We start from the raw sequence: 23,329 nt of genomic DNA, 5'->3' as shown, positions 1-23,329 counted from the left end.
CAAGATCCTCTTCACTAACATCTGATATGTGTCAAAATTGGGAGATCTGTCCCACAGACTAGTCGAGCAACAGCCTGACATAGTCATATTCACTGAATCATATTTAACAGGCAATATCCCAGACTCCCTCCATCACCATCCCTGGATATGTCCTGTCCCAATGGCAGGACAGACCTGTTAGCTAGCATCACAGACTTCAGCCTATTTGATTCACTCTATGTGATATAAAAAACACTTGAAGGCACTAGATATAATAAAGTCCTGACAATGTCCCGGGTGTCGTACTGAAGACTTTTCATCCAGAACTAGCAGCACCCCTAGCCAAGCTGTTCCACTACAGCTACAACACTGGCATCTACTCCATAATGTGGAAAATTGCCCAGATATGTCCTGTCCACAAAAAGCAGGAAAAATCCAGTCTGGCTAATTACCGGCCTATCAGTCTACTCTTGATCATCAACTAAGTGATGGAGCGTGTAGTCAACAGTGCTATCAAATGGCACTTACACAGCAATAACTTGCTCAGTTTAGGTGCCACCAGGACCGCTTGGCTTCAGACCTCATTACAGGTCCTTGGAAGGAAGAGCTGAATAGCAGAGGTGAGGTGAGAGCGACTGCCTTTGACATCAAGGCAGCATTTGACCAAGTGTGACATCAAGGAACCCTAGCAAAATTAAATTAAATGAAAATTGTGGAGGATATCTTTCCACTGGTTGGAGTCATCCCAAGCACAAAGGAAGATGGTAATGTTTTTTGGAGACCAATCATCTCAGCTCCAGGACATTGCTGCAGGAGCTTCTCAGGGTGGTGTCTTCAGCTGCTTGATCTATGACCTTCCCTGCATTATAATGTCATAAGTGAGGATGTTAGCTGATGATTGCAATGTATTCAGTACCATTCCAGCTCTTCATATACTGAGGCAGTTTATTTCTGCATGCCACAAGACATGGACAACATATTAGGCTTGAGCTGTTAACTGACAAGTAACATTCATGCCATATGAAAGCCAGGGAATGACCATCTCCAACAGGAGAGATTGTAACTATCTCCCCCTTGACATTCAATAACATTATCATAATTGATTCCCCATACCAACAACATCTTGGGTGTTACTAATGACCAGAAACTGAACTGGACTAGCCGTATAAATACTGTGGTAATAAGAGCAGGTCAGAGACTGGGAGTCTGCAGCAAGTAACTCACTGCCTGACTCTCCAAAGTTTGCCCACCATCTATAAGGCACAAGTCAGGAATACCATCCACTTGCCTGGATGAGTGCAGTTCCAAGAAAGCTCAAGAAACTTGACACCATGCAGGACAAGCAGCCCGCATGATCATTACCCTGTTCATAACCTTAAATATTCACTCCCTGTGCCACCGACGCATAGTGGCAGCAGTGTGCACCATATGCAAGATGCACTGCAGCAGCTTACCAAGGCTCCTTCAACAGCATCTCTCAAACCCGCAGCCTCTGTCACCTCTAAGAACGAGGGTTACCAGTGCAAGGGAACTCCCAGCATCTCCAGCTTCCCCTCTAAGTTACACATCTACCTGACTTGAAAATACATTGCCATTCCTTCACTGCTGCATCAAAATCCTATAATGCCCTCCCAACAGCACTGTGGATGCGCCTATACTGCATGGGCTGCAGCAATTCAAGAAGGTGGCTCACAACCACCACCACCATAAAGACAATTAGGGAATGGTAATAAACGCTGCCCTTGTCAACAACTCCCACAACCCATGAACAAATGAAAATGTAACTCTCTAAGGCAAGCATATCTTTTATTCGGTAAGGAGACAAAAATTGTGTACACCATTCCTGGAGTGGCTGTACCAATGCACTGTACAACTGCAGACATCCTTACTCTTGTACTCCAACCTTCCTTAGCCTCAGGGCTGGTGCCAGATGACTGGAGAATTGCAAATGTTACACCCTTGTTCAAAAAGGGGTGCAAGGATAAAGCCAGCAATTACAGACCAGTCAGTTTGACTTCAGTGGTAGGGAAACTTGTGAAAAATATAGTTCTGGACAAAATCAATAGTCACTTAGACAAGTGCAGGACAATGAAGGAAAGCCAGCGTGAATTCATTAAGGGGAAAATCATGTTTAACTAACTTGCTGGAGTTTTTTGAGGAGGTAACAGACGGTTGATAAGGCAACGCTGTTGGTGTGTATATGCATTTTCATAAGGCATTTGACACAGTGCCTCACAACAGACTTGAGCAAAATTCTAGCTCATGGAAGAAAAGGGAAAGTAGGCATTTGGATAACAGATTGGCTGAGTGAATGGATGTTTTTCAGATTGGAGGAAGATTTATAGTGGAGTTCCCCAGGGGTCAGTGTTGGGACCCTTGCTTTTCCTGATGTATGTTAATGACCTAGACTGTGGTGTTCAGGGCATTATTTCAATTTGTAGATGATGCGAAGACTGGAAGCACCAGCTGTGATGAGGATAGTCTTGAACTTCAAAAGAACATAGACATGTTGGTGGATTTATTGGGCAGACAAGTGTCAGATGAAGTTCAATGCAGAGAAGTGTGAGGTGATTCATTTTGCCAGGAAGAATATGGAGAGACAGTATAATATAGAGGGAGAAACTCTAAAGGAGGTGCAGGAACAAAGGGACCTTGGTGTATATGTACATAAGTCATTGAGGATGGCAGGGCTTGTTGAGAGAGCAAGTTAATACAGTATATTGTATCTTAGGCTTTATTAATAAGGGCATTGAATACAAGAGTAAGGAGGTCATGTTGAACTTGTATAAGACCTGGAGTACTGTGTCTAGTTCTGGGTGCCATACTTGAGGAAGGATGTGAAGGCATTGGAGAGATTACAGAGGAGATCACAAGAATGATTCCAGGGATGAAGAACTGTAGCTATAAGAATAAATTGGAGAGGATGGGACTGTTTTCCTTGGAGAAAAGAAGGCTGAGAGGAGACTTTATGGAGGTATTCAAGATCCTGAGGGGTATGGATAGGGTAAATAGTGAGAAACTGTTCCCACTCGAGCAGCAAGGACTAGAGAGCACAGATTCAAAATAATTGGCAAAACGGATAATAGTGATTGATGTGAGGAAATTTTTTTTCACCCAGAGGGTGGTTGGAGTCTGGAATGAACTTCCTGAGAGAGTGGTGGAGGCAGGTTTGATAGAGGTATTCAAAAAGGAATTGGATTACTATCTGAAAAGAGAGAATGTGCAAGGTTGCAGGGTTAAGGCAGGGGAGCGGGACTAGGTCAAATGCCCTTTCAGAGGGCCAGTGCAGACTTGATGGCCAAATGGCCTCCTGCACTGTAAAGATACTGTAAACCTCTTACACTAAAGGCCAACAAACCATTTGCGTTTCTAATTGCTTTGTGTACCTGTACGTTAGTTTTTAATATACCTAGACACCCAATCCCCCTCAACACCAGCATTTAATAGTTTTTCACTGTTTTTAATAAAGTCCTGTTTTTTCTATTCTTCCCATCTAAATGAATAACCTAAGCAAGTTACAATCCATCTGACACCTACTTGACCCCTCACTTAACTGTCTATCCATTTGCAGACTTTTTGCCCCCTCCTCATAACTTACTTTTCCACCTAGCTTTGTATTGCTGGCAAATTTAAATACTTTAGGGTCTGTCTTTCACCTAAGTCATTCATGTAAATTGTAAATGGCTGAGGCTCCAGCACTGATCCCTGTGGCATCCCACTGTTTACAGCCTGTCAACCTGAAAATAACCCATTCATTCTCATTTTATGTCAGGATTCCGCTTTTTTTTGTCCAACTTTTATCAACTTCTAGAAGATTGGCTACATCTAATGCATAGTGCTTTATAAAGGAATAACAAAAGCAGGAGTTTAGTACTTTTGTTATTCTTCACAGGAGAATGGGAAAAAATCTTTTGACAGGTAAAAAACTTAAATAAGATCTTAAGATTTGCACAACTGAAGTAATTTACATATTTTTTTTACAATAGCTTGTCATGGAATTCTGTGGTGCAGGATCCATTACAGACTTGGTGAAAAACACAAAAGGAAATTCCCTGAAGGAGGACTGGATTGCATACATCTGCAGAGAGATACTCCGGGTGAGCATGGATCTTGTACAGAATCCAAAGGCTGGATGTTTGCAGGTGTTACAAATGTGAAAGAGCACAGATTATCAAAGTGGAGTAAAAGCTATTTCCATTGCTTAAATTTAGAGTTAATATCAACATATCCTTTAGAGAATAAAAACAGAAAATGCTGCAACTACTCAGCAGGTCAGGTAGCCTCTGTGGTGAGGGAAACAGCGCAAGGTTTCAGGTCAATCATCATTCATTAGAACATTGACCTGAAATGTTAACACTGCTCCTGTCTCCACAGATGTTGCCTGACCTGGTGAGTATTTCCAGTAGTTTGTTTTTATTTCAGATTTCCAGCATCTGTGTTACCCTTTAGAGTCTGTTTCAGCACTTTGACCTGTTTTCAAATCTTTGAAGGGAGTATGTGTGTTAAATTTGAAGAAAGTGATGAGTTACTAATTGATTAGCAATCTAATCTTGCTGTTTCTGGACCTCTGATAATGGAGCATGAACTAAATTGTATGCACCTTATTGATTTTAAAAACATAAATTGTTCATTGTTTTATATCACATTTTTATTCTACTGTTCAAATCTTTCAAATTAGTATGACCTATCAAAATTACATTCCAAACTATTCCCTTCACAGCAATTTTCTCGGAATACAAGTTGGCACTCTGGGCTAGCTGACATTTGTAATGTCCTTCAGACTCGAAATGTGTTTAAAATGCACAGATATTGCAGGCTTCGCATAAGATCTGATTGCTTCCTTTCTTAGCTGTTGTGGCCTGTGGAGAATTTTATTATTACTACTCCTTTTGTGGGCAACAGACGAAACTGAGTTCAATTGGAAAAACCTGTGTAACATCTTGGCTTGATATGAAGTCTGCCCTTTTCCATCTCAGCAGTCCCAGGCATAGGTGTATAAGTACTGTGGCAGAAATCTACGCTAAACTTACAAGACTAGTTCTGTAGCTATTATAAAATGCTGCTGCTAGATTCTGCTATCTTAGATACATCTGGAACTCTCTTCAGTAAAATCTGGTCCCTATTTTTAAAATTTCTATGTCTCCCAGTTTATTATTCTTAATAAGTGGGTTTTAGAAATAGTTAATATTCAAATGCCATCCCAAAGCTGGGAATTCTTTGGCAAGTAACTTAGCTCCTGACTCCCCAAAGCCTGTCCACTATCTACAAGGCACAACTCAGGAGTGTGATGGAATACTGTCCATTTGCCTCAATGAATGGATCTCCAACAGTACTCAAGAAGGTTGACACCATTGAGTATAAAGCAGCCCACTTGATCGACACCCCATCCACCACCTTAAGCATTCACTCCCTCCTTCACTGGTGGCAGTAGTGTGTAGCATCTACAAGAGACACTGTAGCAACTCACCAAGCCTCCTTTGACTGCATCTTCCAAACCTGTGACTTACTACCACCAAGAAGAACAAGAGCAGCAGCCACATAGGGACACCATCACCTACAAGTTCTCTGCCATTCTGACTTGGAATTGTATCGCCGTTCCTTCATTGTTGCTGGGTCAAAACCCTGAAACTCTCTTCCTAATAGTCTGTAGCTTTATTATGCTGCAGGGATTGCAGCAGTACAAGAAGGTAGCTTGCTACTACCTTCTTGAGGGTACTTAAGGCTGGGCAATAAATGCTGACCTTGCCAGTGACACACTCAACCCATGAACTAATTTTTAAAAAAGGAATTTGGAATCAAGTCGAACTAGAGATACTAGTGTTTCCCCCTTGCATAAGTTGCATGTAGGCAAGAATATAAATTATCTTCAATTTTTTTCTTTTGTATTTAGGGACTGTCGCATCTTCATGTACACCATGTCATTCATCGTGATATCAAAGGGCAGAACGTATTGCTGACAGAAAATGCTGAAGTGAAGTTGGGTATGTAGCTAACAATGGTAACAGGAAGCCTCAATTTAAAGTAACTCCTAAGTTTACAACATATAATGCAATTCCTCAGATAGGTAACACAAGTTCACAAGCAATGAGCAGGATATTTATGTATGCACACTTGCATAGAGCTAGTTAAATGAATAGACTACATCCTTACCACTTGCAGTTCAATATGAGTTTATAATGTAGTATCTGTCAATTCCCACTCAATTGTTTTGCCCTCTTGAGTTGTATTCATCATTGCATCCGAAGTCCCCAGACACAGCTAACATCATCAAGGCGCACGTCTAACGAGCCCTCTCTCACTTGAACCACGACAGTCCTGATGGCGTAGCTATCCTGACTTCCCTTTTAATTGACCAACCAATGCACTAGGTACACGGTCCAGTTCTCTAATGCAAACATTCAGCTTGCTCACGCGTTGCCTCACCAAGGATGTCTGGAGTTGTATTTTCTTCTTGCTGCCAAACACAAAACTGGTCTATTTGTAGAGAACTCTGCTTGATCCCCTCACTCAAATTTTATGTTCTGAACTGTAAGTTCTGTTCTGAACTGTGCCTGTTTTCCTCCAACTGATCCTGCTTCAGCAGGACATGAGTTGTAATTCAATAACCAATTACCTGTCTATTTGATTTTTGCTTCAACGTTCATCCTCATAACAATCCCAAGTCACATGAGCATTTCTTGGAACCTAACAGATGTCATAACCAAGAAACCAATTATCCCTCTTTCTGAATGCTCTTTTGCATTAAAGGGGAATTCACACAAAAAAATACAGGCTTTCCTTCAAAGTGCAAGATTCATCACTTTATGAATATCTGCTCATTTTTAAAGTTATGTCAGTAAAAGAGTTGATTGTTAATTGGTTCTCTAGATATGTCGGCTATAATTTCATGTAATTTTCCAGTTGAATGGAGCTGCTTGTATTTATTTGACAGTAATTTCTGAGATCATTCTTCAAATTATCTGCCATAACTTCAGTGGTAATTCCAGAGAAAAAAATGTAAATGCACATGTGTCATCCCTCTGTATATCCACTGATTTTTTTTGTAGTTAGTGAAATGGGGGAATCATTTCAGAAATTCAACACTCTTAATGCTGACATATTAGATGAATATGAAGTTTGTGAACACCTATCACACTTTTTATAAGTGTACTGATCCTGCCATTCATTGCATTCTAACTATGCTGCTTACTATGTGCCGTGAATTTTTCATTACAGTCGATTTTGGTGTTAGTGCACAATTGGACAGAACTGTTGGTAGAAGGAATACTTTTATTGGGACACCCTACTGGATGGCACCAGAGGTCATTGCTTGTGATGAGAATCCAGATGCAACATATGATTACAGGGTAGGTTGTTACCTTTCATTACTTCCAGAACCAGCACTTCGGTCTTGCGATATTTTTAATTCATGAGATTCTTTAAAAACCTATTTTTATGCAAATATATGACAAAAAAGATGAGATTGGGCCACCACTTTGTGCAACATCTCTGCTCAGCCCACAAGCATGACCCTGATCTTAAGGCTGCTTGTCATTTTAATTTACTATCTTGCTCACGTTCACATTTCAATCCTCGGCCTGCTTCAGTTTCCCACTGAAGCTCAACGCAAGCTCAAGGAACAGCACCTTATCTTCCAGTTAGGAACTTTACAGCCTTCTGGACTCAGCACTGAGTTCAACAATTGCAGGCCATGAACTTTGTCCTCTGTTTTGATTGGGTTTTTCTTTGGAAATGAGCAGTATGTATCTTGTTTTCAATATTTTTGCTTTCAGATAGCGCTGTTCATTATTCTGCCATTAACTCTGGACCAATGCTTTGTTTCTTTACTATAGCCATTATCTCTCCCTTTGCTTTTTGATCCATGACACTTTTGTCATTTTAATCTCTCCAACCCTCGACCCTATCTTAGACCTTTCCCTTTTTCACTTGGGGGTTGGGTTGGGGAAGTAACAATCTTCCTCAATCCTGTCTGTGTACACCCTGCCGAATTGGGAGCATCTGTTTAGTGAGCAGGAGCAGCAGCTCTGGCTGATTTGTGTTTTTAAAAGAAAATCTTTACTAGGCCAAGGATACTGACACTAATTGTATTTTATATTTTTCTTGGTTATCCCATGCTTTTTCCCCTGAGAAGTCAGACAGATATTCCAGACTCCCTTCGACAATGCTGCTCTGTAACTTGCCCAGTGTAGCCTTTGATCTCCAGAATTCCCCCCTGCAGTTTCCACTCTGCTCCTTTTTACTTAACTGAGTTGGGAGTTGCATATTTCTCACCCGACCTTCCGACTTGGGCCTGGTGAGAAAGTTGCAACGCAGCAGGTTCCTGTGGCCTTCAGTGCAGAGCAGCAGCATCGAGGGAAAATGAAGCCATATCCCCTTTCTATGGCACTAGCTGTCGTATAGCAGGTAAATTTAAAGATCCCTGCCACTTTGAGAAGCCAGGAGAAGGTAAGTGTGCGAGCTAAGTGGGTGGGGGGTTGGGGTAGGATGGGTCGGGGGGTTTGAGAGGGTAGTTGGGTGGTTATGGGGCTGGGAGGAGGGATGGTGGTGGGGTGGGGGGAAAGATAGTCAAGGGATCCAGTGGTGGAGTGGGGGCTGTATTTGGTTGGGGGGGTGGTTCCGGCAGGGGGGTCACTAGTATCATTGTCCAGAAGTTAGAAGCGCTTTGAATCCTTCTAACTTTTCCTGGGTAATTATTCTGCTGAGAGAGTCAAAGGCCTGTAACTTACGCGCTCTCCAGCATTGGATTTGGAGGTACCCCAAAGAAGCGCTGGGGAATCCCTCTGGCAAGTGCCCAGCTAGGGGTTTGCACGGCAATTTCTCGGAAGTGCTAACTTCCTCTGGACAGTTGCGCTGGGCTGGGAACTATCCAAAAATGCGATTTAAACCACAAACTTCAGATGGTTCCACTGGGGTTATATCAATAGTTACCCAGAAAAAGTTAGAAGAATTAAAACCTCTTCTAACTTTTGGGTAACTATTGTAAAGGCCCAGACCAATCCCACTGGACTCCCCGACTCCGCCCCCACGGGAGCCCCCATCCCATCCCGACATTTGACCCCCTGACCTCGGAACACCCGACTCACCCGCCCCCTCCCGATGTCTGACACCCCCACCCCTTCCAGTTATCTGACCCTTCCCCCCCCATCCCCATGAATGTCTGGCCTGCTGCACACCCCCCAGCACCCCCACCCGACCTCCAAACCCCCCCCCCCCCCCCCCAATCCTTTTCACTTACCTTCTCCCTGGCCTGTCAATTACAATGGGACCTTTAAACTGACTTGTTTTACGACATCTAGTGCAGTAAATAAGGGGGCGTTTCCTCCTTCAATTTGACGGTGGTGGACTTCGACACTGGACTTCGGAGATAGTTGCACTGCCTGGAGATCTCTTGGCTCGAGTTGGAAGGTCAGGCGAGATAGGCATGGAGTGGCAATCCGACGCTGATTGCCACTTCGAGAAAGATACAGCCTGAAGTCGCCAACATAAGTCAGAGTATCAGTTGGTTCCCAGTGCAGGGTAATTGCTCATCGGAAGTTTGGACTTCCCAGGAAATTGTTGAGCAGTCCTTGGGTGAGGACTTACACCCTGGGCTGGGGGGTGGGGGGGGGGGGGGGCGGGGTGGATGTGTGTGTGTGTATCCCAGTGTTTTTTGTAGGCTATAATTTACTTACGACTTTGATATGTTTTTTTTATAATTTTCAGTATCAATGAGTGGATGAAGAGCAAATCAATGAAAACTCTTGCCCTAAAAATCAAAAATATGCATGCAGGTTCTTTTATCAGAGCAACATAAAGTAGATAGACAAGAAATTATCTGTAATATTATTGAAATTATTCCTCCAGTATTTTTGGTGAGGGGGAGTTTTTTTTTTAGATTCTTTTTTCCTTCTCCTTTCCAAATGTGGTCCTAGAATGGTCACCTGTCTGATTTTGAATACTGCGACCCAGTAATATTGGCGAATTAAATTCAGGCAACAAAAGCCCAGATTTTAATTACTGCAATTTTTTTTAGATAATTAGCTGCTCATATGTGTTAGCTGACCTGCTGGATATGGACCTTTTATTTTTGGTTCCACACTGTACAGTTTTTGTTTACTATGTAAAAGCTATATTCATTTTCCGTATACAGGCACTACCCATATGCAATAGGAAAATGCATGGCATCTGCTTGCCACTTCCACCAAGCTGAATTACTGAGATCTGGAACACAGTGCAGGAGGATTGCTACAAATCAGCATCCTATCCCTCCAATGAAAACCTGGCTCTGTGACAGCAGCTACTGACCTATCTTAAAGATTGCTTTAACCAGCTACATGTTTCACCATGCCTCCTGTCAAAATTGCTATGCAGCCTATGCATTCCAAATGCAAGTTAACCACTCTCTTTAATTCTCTGTTATTCTGTTCTTCAAACATCTCAACCTATTACCCCTGCCTGTATTTCAAGTTCATCTGTTTATTGCATTTCCAATTCTGCAGTGACTTCACTGAAATTGCGCCTCTTATCTCCACTGTGCAATGAGTGACAGTGACTTGGTGAGTTAAGCTTGAACCTGGATTCCTGCCTTCTCCCTTTCCTTTGATTTCTCCTCCCTGGTGAGCTGGACCACACTGTCAAACCCTGTTTACATACAAACATACGAATTAGGAGCACGAGCAGACCACTCGGCCTGTTGAGCCTGTTCTGCTGTTCAATAAGATCATGTCTGATCTGAATGTAACCTCAACTCCATATTCCTGTCTACCCCCAATAACATTTCACCCCCTTTTTAATCAAGAATCTATCTAGTTCTGCCTTAAAAATACTCAAAAGACTCAGTTTCCACCGCCTTTGAGGAAGAGAATTCCAAAGACACTCAACCCTCAGAAAAGGTTTCTCCTCATCTGTCTTAAATGAGCGACCCCTTATTTTTAAACCATGACCCCTAGTTCTAGATTCTCCCACATGAGGAGACATCCTCTCTGCATCCACCCTGTCAAGAACTCTCAGGATCTTAAAGGTTTCAATTAAGTCGCCTCTTATTCTTCTAAATTCCAGTGGATACAAGCCTAGCCTGTCCAGCCTTTTCTCATAAGACAACCTTTCCATTCCTGGTATTAGTCTAGTAAACCTTCTCTGAACTCCTTCTAACACATTTATATCTTTCTTTAAATTAGGAGACCAGTACTGTACACAATACTACAGATGTGGTCTCACCAATGCCCTGTACAACTGAAGCATAACCTCCCTACTTCTGTAATCAATTCCCCTCACAATAAACGATAACATTCTATTAGCTTTCTTAATTACCTGCTGTGCCTGCATACTAACCTTTTCTGATTCGTGCGTTAGGACACCCAGATCCCTCTGAATCTCAGAGCTCTGCAATCTCTCACCATTTAGATAGTAAGCTTCTTTTTTATTCTTCCTGCCAAAATGAATGATTTCACATTTGCCCACATTATACTCCATTTGTCAGATCGTTGCCCACTCACTTAACCTATGTCACTTTGTAGCCTCCTTGCGCCCTCTTCACAATTTACTTTCCTACCTGTCATTGTGTTGTCTGTGAATTTAGCAACCATTCCTTTGGTCCCTTCATCCAAGTCATTTATACGAATTATCAAAAGTTGAGGCCCTGGCACTGATCCCTGTGGCACACCACTCGTTACATCCTGCCAACCAGAAAAAGACCCATTTATGCCAACTCACTGCTTCCTGTTAGATAGCCAATCTTCTATCCATGCCAATACGTTACCCCCTACACCATGAGCTTTTATTTTCTGCAATAACCTTTGATGTGGCACTTTATCAAATACCTTCTAGAAATCTAAGTACAGTACATCCACTGGTTCCCCTTCATCCACAGCACACGTGGCTCCTTCAAAGAACTCCATTAAATTGGTTAAACATGATTTCTCTTTTACAAAACCATGTTGACTCTGCCTGATTATCTTGAACTTTTCTAAGTGTCCTGCTATGACACTTTTAATAATACCTTCTAACATTTTCGCTATTATAGATGTTAGGCTAACTGGCCTGTAGTTTCCTGATTTCAGTCTCCCTCCCTTTTTGTATAAAGGAGTTACATTTGCTATTTTCCAATCTAATGGAACCTTCACTGAATCTAGGGAATTTTGGAAAATTAAAACCAGCACATCAACTATCTCACAAGTCACTTCTTTCAAGATCTTAGGGTGAAGTCCATTCAGGCCTGGGGATTTGTCAGCCCGCAGCCCCAACAACTGGCTTAATTCCACTTCCCTGGTGATTGTAATTTTCCTGAGTTCCTCCATCCCTCCCATTTCCTGATTTCCAGCTATTTCCAGGATGTTATTTGTGTCTTCTCGTCAAGACCAAAGCAAAATACCTGTTCAATTCATCTGCCATCTCCCTACTTTTCATTATCAATTCCCCAGAATCACTTTCTATAGGGCCAACGCTCACTTTGTTAACTCTTCTTATTTAAATATCTATAGAAACTTTTACAGTCTGAATTTATATTTCTATCTAGCTTTCTCTCATACTCTAATTTTTCCCTCATTATTCTTTTTGTCATCCTTTGCTGTTCTTTATACTCTTTCTAATCTTCTGACCTGGTACCTGTCTTTGCGTAACTATATGCTTTTTCTTTAAGTTTGATACTGTCTTTAATTTTTTTTAGTTAACTATGGATGTTGGGCCACTTGGAATTTTTCTTTCTCATTGGAGTATATCTATTCTGTAAATTCTGAAATATCCTTTTAAATGTCTGCCACTGAACCTCTATTGACCTATCCCTTACCTCATTTGCTAGTTCACTTTAGCTAACGCCGCTTTCATGCCCTCAAAATTTCCCATATTTAAGTTTAAAGTACTAGTTTTGAATGCACTTGTTTCTCCCTCAAGATCTCTGCTACCTAGCCTCCGTTTGCCAAGGCTGCTCTAAAGAACCCTGAATTTATAGTAAACTGAACTGGGGCTACAGTAACCAGATTCAACCAGTTAGCTAATTAACTACTCAGCTCCTACAGCTGTGGCTCAGTTCATAGCACCCTCGCCTTTGAATCAGAAGGTTGTGGGTTCATGTCCCGCTCCTGGAAACCAAGAACTGTGAATGTACTCGAAAGAGTTACATGCGATCTGTTGATAACTCGAAAGAGTTACTCTGTCTAAACTGCAAGAAAGAAAGCACTTAGCCTGCTTACACAGTTCTTTCCAGTTATGACTAATTACAGACTAGATTAGATTTTAAGAGCAAAATTGATTGCCATGTTTCACTACAAAAATGACTGCATTTCTAGGGTAATTCATTGGTTGTGAAGAGCTTAGGACATAAATGCAAGTTCATTCATTCTTTCAGTGTCCGCATGCGTAACTTGGATTATCAGCCTGGCAATTGTAGCATTCATATTGATTAGTGTTATTTTGAGGATGTTATCAATTAAGGGGAAAAGTAGAAAAGCCAGAAAACTTCTATTTCAAAGTGTTTTGCATTTTTAACTTCTTAAAACAGCATAATATTTTTGAATTGTGGGTAGCCATGTATTCCTGTGTTAATGACGTCACTAACTTGAGAACCCCTCAGTTGGAAGGCACATGGGTATAACTTTAAAATGACTTGAGAGCTGTTCCAGAGTCACCTTACCAAGAAAGTCAACATACATAGCACTGACCCAAAAACTTGCTGTTACCATATTTGTTGCCAGGCTGCTGAAATGATGATCCTGTTCTTTTAATTGAAGTTTTGCTGAGCATGCCTGTCATGGACCCAAATCTATGGTTCTTCCTGCACCTATTTTTGCAATGCTTCCCACCCCCCCAAAAAAACTCTTCTTCTGTCTTCATCTTCCCACCCTTGCTGGAATAGATTTCTACAGGTTTTGGACACTCTAGTATCACCCAGATGACTGTTAGTCATTTCTGACTCTAGACTGTGCTACTATTTTTAAATATTTGTTCATGGGGTGTGGGCGTCACTGGTTAGGCCAGCATTTATTACCCATCCCTAACTACCTTTGCTCAGAGGGCATTTAAGAGTCAACCACATTGCTGTGGGTCTGGATTCACATGTAGGCAAGACCAGGTGAGGACTGCAGATTTCCTCCCCTAAAGGACATTAGTGAACCAGATGGGTTTTTATGACAATTGGCAATGGTTTCATGTTCATCAGACTTTTAATTCCAGATTTCTATTGAATTCAAATTCCACCATCTGCCGTGGGTTCCCAGACCATTACCCTGGGTCTCTGGATTAGCAGTCCAGTGACAACACCACTACGCCCCCTCCTCCCTCCGGCTACTAGTCAATTCTGAAAGACATCAGTCAAATCTGATCTTGTTCACACACATGCACTTCACAGAAGAAGTCATAGGATCATTATCAGGAGTAGGAATATGGACTGATAATTTCTGTAGCCAGGGTGCTTGGACTAATGGTAGTGCATCTTCGGCAGTTCCACTACGATAATTCAACTCCGAGAATTAAATCTGGAACCTTCTGGTCTGATTGGCTCAAAACTGTTAACTCACTTTAAAAAGTCAAAATCATATTTTTATAACATTTTTCTTTTAATGGGGGAGAAGACAAGAGAAAAGATAACTCCTCAGCACCTGACTCATGAAGCATTATGAGTTCCTTGTAATACTTGGTTACATACAGCTAACTTCAGGAAATTAAAATCAAGTCATGAACATTGTTCCAAAACTGACATCTGTCTGCTGTATTTTGTAGTGGATTTGTTGTAAGAAAGTGAAGGGACTCTTTCCCATTTTAAATTGAAACCTGGGGATTGATTCCGTAAACCTGTATATGGTGGCAGAGTTCTGTTTTCTTCTTTCGAATGAACATCTGAGAGATTCAATTTCTTACACCTACAGGAAGTCTGGGGAGCTAATAGCAAAAAGGTTTTGTTAAGGTGTCAAGTATCATGCAGGAAAGGAAGTTCAGTCACAATTGAATCATTTTTCACTTAAGACTGATGGAGAGAAAAGCTTATATTAAAGGTGATGAGTCTGTTTCCCTAAAGTTTGGATAAAACAAATGAAATGTTAATTTCATAGCAATTCTAAAGGATTTTCATACTTTTGGGTTTAACTATTTTTATTTCTGCACTTAAATATGGCTAGTAGTTAATTATTAGGACAGATGATCTAGGCCGACACCTCAGGGTAATATTTGAGGTAATACTACATGATTTGGTTTGTCACTATTTGCATAAGACCCATTTGCCTGCTGCAGTGGTTCAGATGGACGCTAAAGGTTGCTGTCACTACTTGAAGCACCACCAGAAATTAACAGATTAATTGGTCTCATTTCATTGTTTGTAGGTTCTTGCTGTGTGAAAAATGACTGCTCTGTAGCGACCAGTGCTCTTCAGAGTGATTCATTCTATTTGGCATAATTTAGGGAATTTGAGTGATCAGCCACTAAATAAATGCAAGTACTTTCTTGGCAGTGGAATCAGATTGTTGAGTCTTTGCTCATTGTGGTATTTAATTTCTATTTGATATTAGGCTTCATAGAGAAAGCACAGTTGCTGGGTGTGTTGTGATTAATTTGTTTCTATTCTTTAACCATAATTGGACCTGACTGGCTACATAGCCTGTTGGTGAATGCATAAGATAAAAGCAAAATAGTGCGGATGTTGGAAATATGAAATAAAAACAGAAAATGCTGGAAAAACTCAGCCAGATAGCATCTGTGGAGAGAAAAACAGTTGACATTTCGAGTCCGCATGACTCTTCTTCATGCGTGTGGACCCGAAACATTAACTTTGTTTCTCTCTCCACAGATGCTTTCAGACTTGAGTTTTTCCAACATTTTCTGTTTTTATATGGTGAATGCCTAAGTTGTTTATGCAGCTGGGGTTCATCTTTAGGAGAAAATCAGGTACCCTGACCAGATTAACACTGTCTTTTTTTGTTGTTTGCCTTGGTTGAAAACTCTTTATTAGTACCAAACATTCATATCAAAATTCCATGGACCACAACAGTAGTGTCAAAGTAGATGCTGCATTTCGGTGATTAAGTATTGCATCAGAGATACACTTTACATAAACAATTCAATACTGAATCCTGGAACCATAAAGATGAAGAATTGAAAAGAAAATTTACAAACTTTATGGTGAGCTTAAACCATTTTATGGAAGTTTTTTTTTGATTTTCCATTTGGGCTTCACTTTATTGATTTGGGCAGATGGTGGTGTAGTGGTAATGTCTGGACTAAGTAATCCAAAGAACAAGATTAATACTCTGGGGACAAGTTTTCACATCCCACCCTGGTAGCTGGTGGAACGTAAATTATTAAATCGAGAATTAAAAAGCTAGTCCCAGTAATGGTGACCACGACAACGATCATTGTTGTAAAAACCCATCTGGTTCTCTACCGTCCTTTAGGGAAGGAAATCTGCCATCCTTACCTGGTCTTGCCTACATGTGACTCCAGATCTACAGCAATGTGGTTGACTCTTAACTGCCCTCTGAAATGGCCTAGTAAGTCACTCAGTTGAAGGGCAATTAGGGATGGGCCACAAATACTGACCTTGCCAATGCCATCCACATCCAATGAAGGAATAAAGAACAAAAAATCCAATTATAGTTTTAAATTATTTCAATTTGTTTTTGAATGCTGTGAGTCATAGTTTGCATTTTGGCTTTGTAGTAACACCAGAAATAATACACCAAATTAATATAAAATATGCTTATTATACAAAAATGTTGTAGAAGGTAAACCTGTGCTACTTATTTGAAACTATCTTGTACAATTTTATTGTAATTGCCATTTTTAATGATGGAATTCTGTTAGTAGCTGCATATGAGAGTTAGGGGTCCCAGACCAGAGGCAATGAAAGAGAAGAGTTTAAGGGAGAATATATATCGATTGTGAATTGATACAGAATGCTGTGGTCTACTTCCTGTAGCGTTCTGTTCCCTGCTGTGTTTTTACAGCATAAAGGAGTTGAATTGATATCAGAGTTCAGTTATCAACTTTGGGTATTTCTGAACTTCTCATCGTTTCAACTGTGTAAATTTCTTTCCTTTGCACTTTCAGGCATAATAACTTCTTCACACCAGGACTGAGGGCAATCTTCAAATAGAAACAGCGCAGTCTGTACTAGGAGTTAGCGCGCTATAAATGGTCATTCAGCCAATCCATGTGTATGCGAATGCTAGCTCTTAACTGGAGCTATCGAATCTATTCCCATTTCTCTGCTCTTTCCCTCTATGCTGTTAAGTTTTCTTAATATTCAGATATTTATTCAATTCCCTTTTAAACAGTGCCACAGTCTCTGCCTCAATAGCTACTTGTTATGACACATTCCATGTTTTGATAGCCACCTTTGTGAAAAAATCCACACCACTCCCTCATTCCTCTGATGATGATCTTAAATTTATGCTCCATTATGGATTTTCCACTGAATGGAATCAACCTTTTGCTATTTACATTTATCAAAACCTTTTCTAAATTTAAAATCTCTATTAGAGGGCCCCTTAAAACTTCTTAATTCCAGTGGGAAAATAAAAGAACTTAAGTCTCCTTAAAAACGATATCCTCCCATTTCTGGTATAATTCTCCTGAATTTTCATCATACCTTTCCATGACTGTAGTATCTTTATATTGGGGTGCCTAGAACTGCAAGCAACGCTGTCAACTACAGCCTGATCCTTTGTTGTACAAACTCAACAATTTTTCCTCAAAGTACTGTTTCAAATTTCTGTGCATTGCACTATTCCTTCTATCAATTCCTATCTATTTGTCCATTTCCCTGACATATCAATGTCCAGGGAAACCTTGCCTAAAATTTGCCATGCTTCTAATATGATGCCACCCACAGACTTTGCTATCATTCTCATGCTTTATGTATAAAGTAAATAGAAATCAAAAGATCCTAGCATAGATCCCTAGGCCATATCACTCTCCAAAAGATCTCTTTTTTTTTGTATTCTTCTGGTGTGTTTTGTATTTGTAATTTTTCTAATATTACTAATAAAACCGCATCATTTAGTGATGCTCAGATACAGGAGTTTCTGGTTAGGACCTTGATGGTGAATATTTCTTGGCACAGTTGTTAGGTAGGTGGCTTATGGGTTTCTCCAGTTACCAGATCAATGTAAGATTCCATAGATTGTGCGTATCAGAAAACTGATGGTAAATTTCAGTATGATGTGTGTTAGGGGAAACTCTATGCTCAACACCTGTTGCATTTTGTATATTTATGCAATTGATATATACCTCCTGATTTATATTTGTAATTTAAATTTTATTTGGGCATTAATAATTTCATGTATAGAAGAATGGAATCATATTATGTAGTCATTCTGTAATTGTGGAATTAAAAGCTGAATAAGTTGTTAATTTCTTGTTTTCTTGCAGAGTGACTTGTGGTCATTGGGGATCACAGCTATTGAAATGGCGGAAGGAGCACCTCGTAAGTAATGTGATAAAACATTTAAGTTATGATTAAATGGGCAACTGTGCGATTAAAATGCTGTGATTTATCTAAGACTTAAATCCAGTCAACCTGATGATATGAAATTGTTGTCTTCTGGCTGAAAGTCCTAAATTAAGTGAGTTTGTGGAGCCTCACAAAGCAACTTCTAATTTTCCAGGAATCAGCTGTAAATGGGCAAACTGATGCCAGGCTAGGACAGGTTGGAGTTGAGGCACATTGTAGGAGAGTGGTCAGGACTTTCACTGCCTATCTGACTGCTGCAACTTAACTGAGAGTACCAAATGTTGATCTTAAGTGCATAAAATGAAAGTTTGTTCCATTCCTAGCTTATCTTAATGATTATATCAAAGATAGGAAATGGCAGAACATTGAGTATCGCAGTTGGTTTGAATACATTCAGTGATTGTTAGGATTACACTCTGATTGATGGTGTTGAAAGGTCAACTTAGTGTATAATTGAGTTAATGTGACATCTATTTAATAAGGTAATAAAGGTAGTCTGGGAAAAATAAGTTGATCAATATGGACTGTACCTCAGAATTTTGTTGAGATACAGTTATTCTAAATAAACCATAATGCTAAATAGATCGACAAGAGAAATGGGACGGGAGGGGTTGAGGAAAGGAAAGAAAGTTGACCCTCACAACACCTATAGGAAGGATAGGATATTCCACTGGGGAAAAATACAGGAAGTTCTGGAAGTACATTTAAAAATGTGATCATAAGGGCAGAGAGATAGAATGATTAAACAACAACAATAAATTTTTCCCAGAGCAGCAGCAAGAGAACAGCCTGAGGAGATGAAACTCTTAAAAGAATGCCAATAGAAATGCCAATGTACTCTGATTACTCAAAGTATTCAATCGAAGGCAGATACTGATGTCATGCATTCATGGAAATAAACATGCAGATTTACAGGCATCAACATAGCCAAACATGAGATTCTAGGCAGGCTTAAAGGCCTCAAAATGAACAAATCTGCAGAGACTGATGGCACCTCTTCCCGGACTTTAAGAAGAATATTGGGATGAAATTTGTCAAGTGTTGATGATTATGAATAAATCACTGAAAGTTGGAGAGGTCCCAGTAGACAGAAAGCAAGCTCTATTCTGGAAAGGGGGCAAATCCAATTTGGGCAATTGCATTAGTCTAACTTCAGAAACTAGTCAGATAATGGAACAAATTACTAAGAACAAATTTAAGGATTACCAGTCTGAGAGTAAGCTATTAAAATCAACATGACTGTAGAGCCTCCCTGTGTAATTTTTTATTAGCAGTTGACCTCTGAATGGGCAGTGAAAACCATCTATGCACTTATAGGTTTCCAGTAAAACATTATTTGTTCAAGGGAAATAGCCCAACCCTATTTGCTGTTGGGAAAGTGATGGTGAGTTCCGTATGAAATACTGCTCCTGAAACCAAGAGTAGCGGGAACTCGGGATAATAACACGTGGCATTTTGGCCACTCTCTAAATCTTCCCATCCTGGTGAGGCCAGAAAATCCAGGCCATGGTTTTGGATAAAGAATTGATTGAAGGAAGGGAAGCAGCAGGTACTTGTTAGGAGACTGATGTCAGGGTGGCAGGCAGGCGGATGCACTCAGTGGAGTGCTTCGGAGGTTAGTGCGGGGGCTTACTGTTTTTGAATGAGATCAATGACTTGTGTTCAGAAGCTGAAAATAAATTTGTAGATAAACTGAGGAAGGGTTGGGGAGGGTGGTGCGTTGGAGGGAGAGATGCATAATAAGTAGTGAGATACCAACAAAAGTAGTCAGATAAGATCTACAAAGGGGCAAACTGTTGGCTGAGAAAGTTCAATACAGAAAAGTAAATGTTGCTAAACATGCAAGGGAAAATGGATGCCATTGTTGATGGCATGGAAATAGCTAAAAATGAAGTGGAAAGGGATCTGAGTGTTAAGATCAGCTCTAGAATGTTCAATTACTGTGGTACAGCCATAAACAAAGCAAATAGAATGTTATATTGATAGGTCAATTAAGTAAAAAATCAGAAAATATTACTCTAAAACTGTACAGACTACATCTTAGTTGAAAGTTTATTCAGTTTTGATCACTGAGACATAAGGAGGACATTTAACAATAGAGGTGTACAAAAGGGTCAATAATTAGGCCGAATCATAGCAATTGACTGAGTTATAAGGAGAGGTGGCAGAAAAGGAGAATCCACAGTCTTGAAGGGAGGTAATTGAGAAGTGACTTCATTGCAGTATGTAAGACATTAAAGAGCACATATGAGGTAAATCTGAACTATTTGCTTCAAAGTAAAGCATGATACCACACCAAGGGGATATATTAAAATTGATGAAAGGAAAATTTAAAACAAATATCTGGGAGAAATTCTCAAAGAATGATCGTTACTTGGAATAGTTTTCTGACACTTTAATGGAATAAAAAACCCATTCCAAGATAAATGATATGATGGGGCATGTATTTACAGATGCAGGAGCAAAGATGGATTGAATACCTTCCATCACTGATCTGCCCAGAAGTCATTGTGATATTGTCAAAGAGGTGCTGTGTATTTTATATGACTTGGGATTTGTAAGTGTGATTCATTACACATCAGCATCATCTTTTCTCTTCAGTACAGATACATAAAGTATTAATAAAAGCAAAATGCAGTGGATGCTGGAAATATGAAAGAGGAGGAATCATTTCCGACTCAAAAAGTTAACTCTGCTTCTCTCTCCACAGCTGCTGCCAGATGTGTTGAATTTTACCAGCACATGGTTTTATCCCATAAAAGTTTTCTGTTTTTCATGAAAGTACATTTAGTACATTCTTATTATTAGTACTTAATTAACATAACCAATATACTGCGGTAAAAACCAATGTCATTCAGAGTTCACTTATGAAACAAAGTAAGCATGTAGTATAATGATCAAATATGGCACACTTGATATGAAAACCTAATATCAGATTACATTACTGGTTCAAGATAAAATTATAATATGTTTCCTTTTTTATTGTGGAATGTGGTTAACCTGCAATGCTTAAAATTCTATTTTTAAAACATTTTTTGATATTACTGTCATACTACACTACTTAGCTGCCCAAATCATGTTTGGCATATGGCTACATTGATGTTTTCTTGAGTGCACATGACTTATCATTTAAATACCAAATCACTTTTGATCTGGAGGAAATGAGTTGGTATCATTTTGGGGGGAAAAAAATCATTTTTTGATAGAATGAGATTGAGTTAAACGCACACAGATTTGTTCTAAGTAAGACTCAAGGCATTCTCCACTGGCAAGGAGTCATTCCTGAATTAATTTCACACAATGCCTGTTGGCTAATTCATATTCATATCTAGCATTAGATTTCTTTCTCCTCAATATTTCCTTCCCCTACCCCCAGAATATCAATAATGAGAGGTGGTCTAAGAAAGTATAATTTGTGAGATGCTAAAAACATAAATCAAAAAGTGATCGTTGCCTTGAGATATAGTTTCATAATCTCTGGGCTAAAATCTATGCATGCATTTAACTTGCATAGCAGGTTGGAGGAAAGAAGAGTGGGCGGAAGAATTAACAGATGGACCTCAAATTATTTAAATTTCATGAAATAAATCATGAATTTTCATTTTGCTTTGGCTAATAAGTTATATTTGTTTGAAGTATTATAATTCATACAACTGTTCTTTATATTTCTACTTTTAGCCCTCTGCGACATGCACCCAATGAGAGCACTCTTCCTCATTCCCAGGAATCCACCCCCACGACTGAAGTCTAAGAAATGGTTAGTACATTTGTGTCTGGGAAAAGTTTGAGCGATTTAATTGCTTGATTCAGTTCTTTGACTTTTCAGCTTCTGATGTTAATTTCTCATAGTTGGTCAGATTGCATTTTCAAAGTGCAGATGAAAGAGTGTTGTGAATGAGAGTGAGATCAGCACAACATGAGTGAAAAACACTGGCTTGATTAATTCATGACAGGTGCTGCTTGAATTAAAGCAACTTCATTTATGTTTACGCAACAGCTGTTTAATTTCTGGTACTTAGTAAAAGGTGATTTTTCCTCTGCAATCTAGTGGTCTTTCACTTTTCTTTTTTACCCTATTCTGAAGTGTTAATGTTCTTTAAATTTCTGTGTTTTGATTTTTTGTTGATTAGTACTTCTCCACTTGCAAAATCATTTTAAACTTTTATTCCTATTCGTAGCAGTTTTGCACATTATGTAGCAATTTTTAAATTTAAATTAGTTTTTGTACTCTAAAGTTGCTGGTATCCCTAACATATTGAATAAGTTGGCACTTGGCACGATAAATTTACCTTCTGCAAAAACTTTCATGAAATAAATAATTTTTATGAAAGAAGATTGTGTTGAAAGCTAATTCTCTTTTCATTTAAAACCTGTGATGCTGATACTTTTTCACATGCATAATTTGAATCGGTCAGTGTTAAATTTAATTTCCCTTTCACAATCCATAAATATACAATTGGTCTAAATACTATAAATTGTATCCTTTGTCCCTTTTGTTTTCTTTACTTGTGTTGCCTGTAAATTTGATCAGTTTGCAATACCGTCCTGACTTGGAACCATATCGCCATTCCTTCACTGTCGCTGGGTCAAAATCCTCTGAACTTTGTTCTTACAAGTGCTGTGGGTGTACCGACACCACGTGGACTACCGTGGTTCAAGAAGGTGGCTCACCACCACCACCTCCAGGGCAATTGGGGATGGGCAGTTAATGTTGGCCTGGAAAGCAATGCTCACACCCCATTATCGAATGAAAAAAAAATTGGGTTCAATGTGTGAATCATTTATGTTCATCAGAATCAACAGCATTCCAAGAATCAAACTCTACAGTCATCAAATCAGCCCCTTCAGTTCCCCCCAACTCTCCATTCAGATGTTGCATCTTGATCCTGCATTAACTGGTCTCCCATGGGTTTTAATGTTTTAGCCCATGTCACA

General features: G+C 39.7%; 1 protein-coding gene across 14 annotated transcripts in view; it reads left to right on the top strand.

Annotated features, from left to right (window-relative positions):
- Nucleotides 1–23,329, top strand: part of LOC144682835 (mitogen-activated protein kinase kinase kinase kinase 4) — a 337,463-nt gene that overhangs the window by 193,900 nt on the left and 120,234 nt on the right. For 13 of the 14 annotated variants that reach the window (XR_013577118.1, XR_013577119.1, XM_078545618.1 and 10 more), the window contains 5 exons: nt 3,966–4,076; nt 5,870–5,960; nt 7,195–7,325; nt 18,313–18,367; nt 22,073–22,151. Coding sequence is in view for 12 of the 14 variants with exons in the window: in XM_078545618.1 (XP_078401744.1) it covers nt 3,966–4,076; nt 5,870–5,960; nt 7,195–7,325; nt 18,313–18,367; nt 22,073–22,151 (467 nt within the window). In the remaining 2 variants the exon portion in view is untranslated. Of the gene's footprint in view, nt 1–3,965; nt 4,077–5,869; nt 5,961–7,194; nt 7,326–18,312; nt 18,368–20,847; nt 20,952–22,072; nt 22,152–23,329 lie in introns of those variants that run through there. The other variant, XM_078545619.1, reaches the window with a different exon arrangement.

Source organism: Cetorhinus maximus, chromosome 7 (assembly GCF_964194155.1).
Source record: "Cetorhinus maximus chromosome 7, sCetMax3.hap1.1, whole genome shotgun sequence".
Taxonomy (NCBI): domain Eukaryota; kingdom Metazoa; phylum Chordata; class Chondrichthyes; order Lamniformes; family Cetorhinidae; genus Cetorhinus; species Cetorhinus maximus.
Note: the sequence above shows the minus strand (reverse complement) of the source record. Positions and strands in the feature narration are given on the sequence as shown.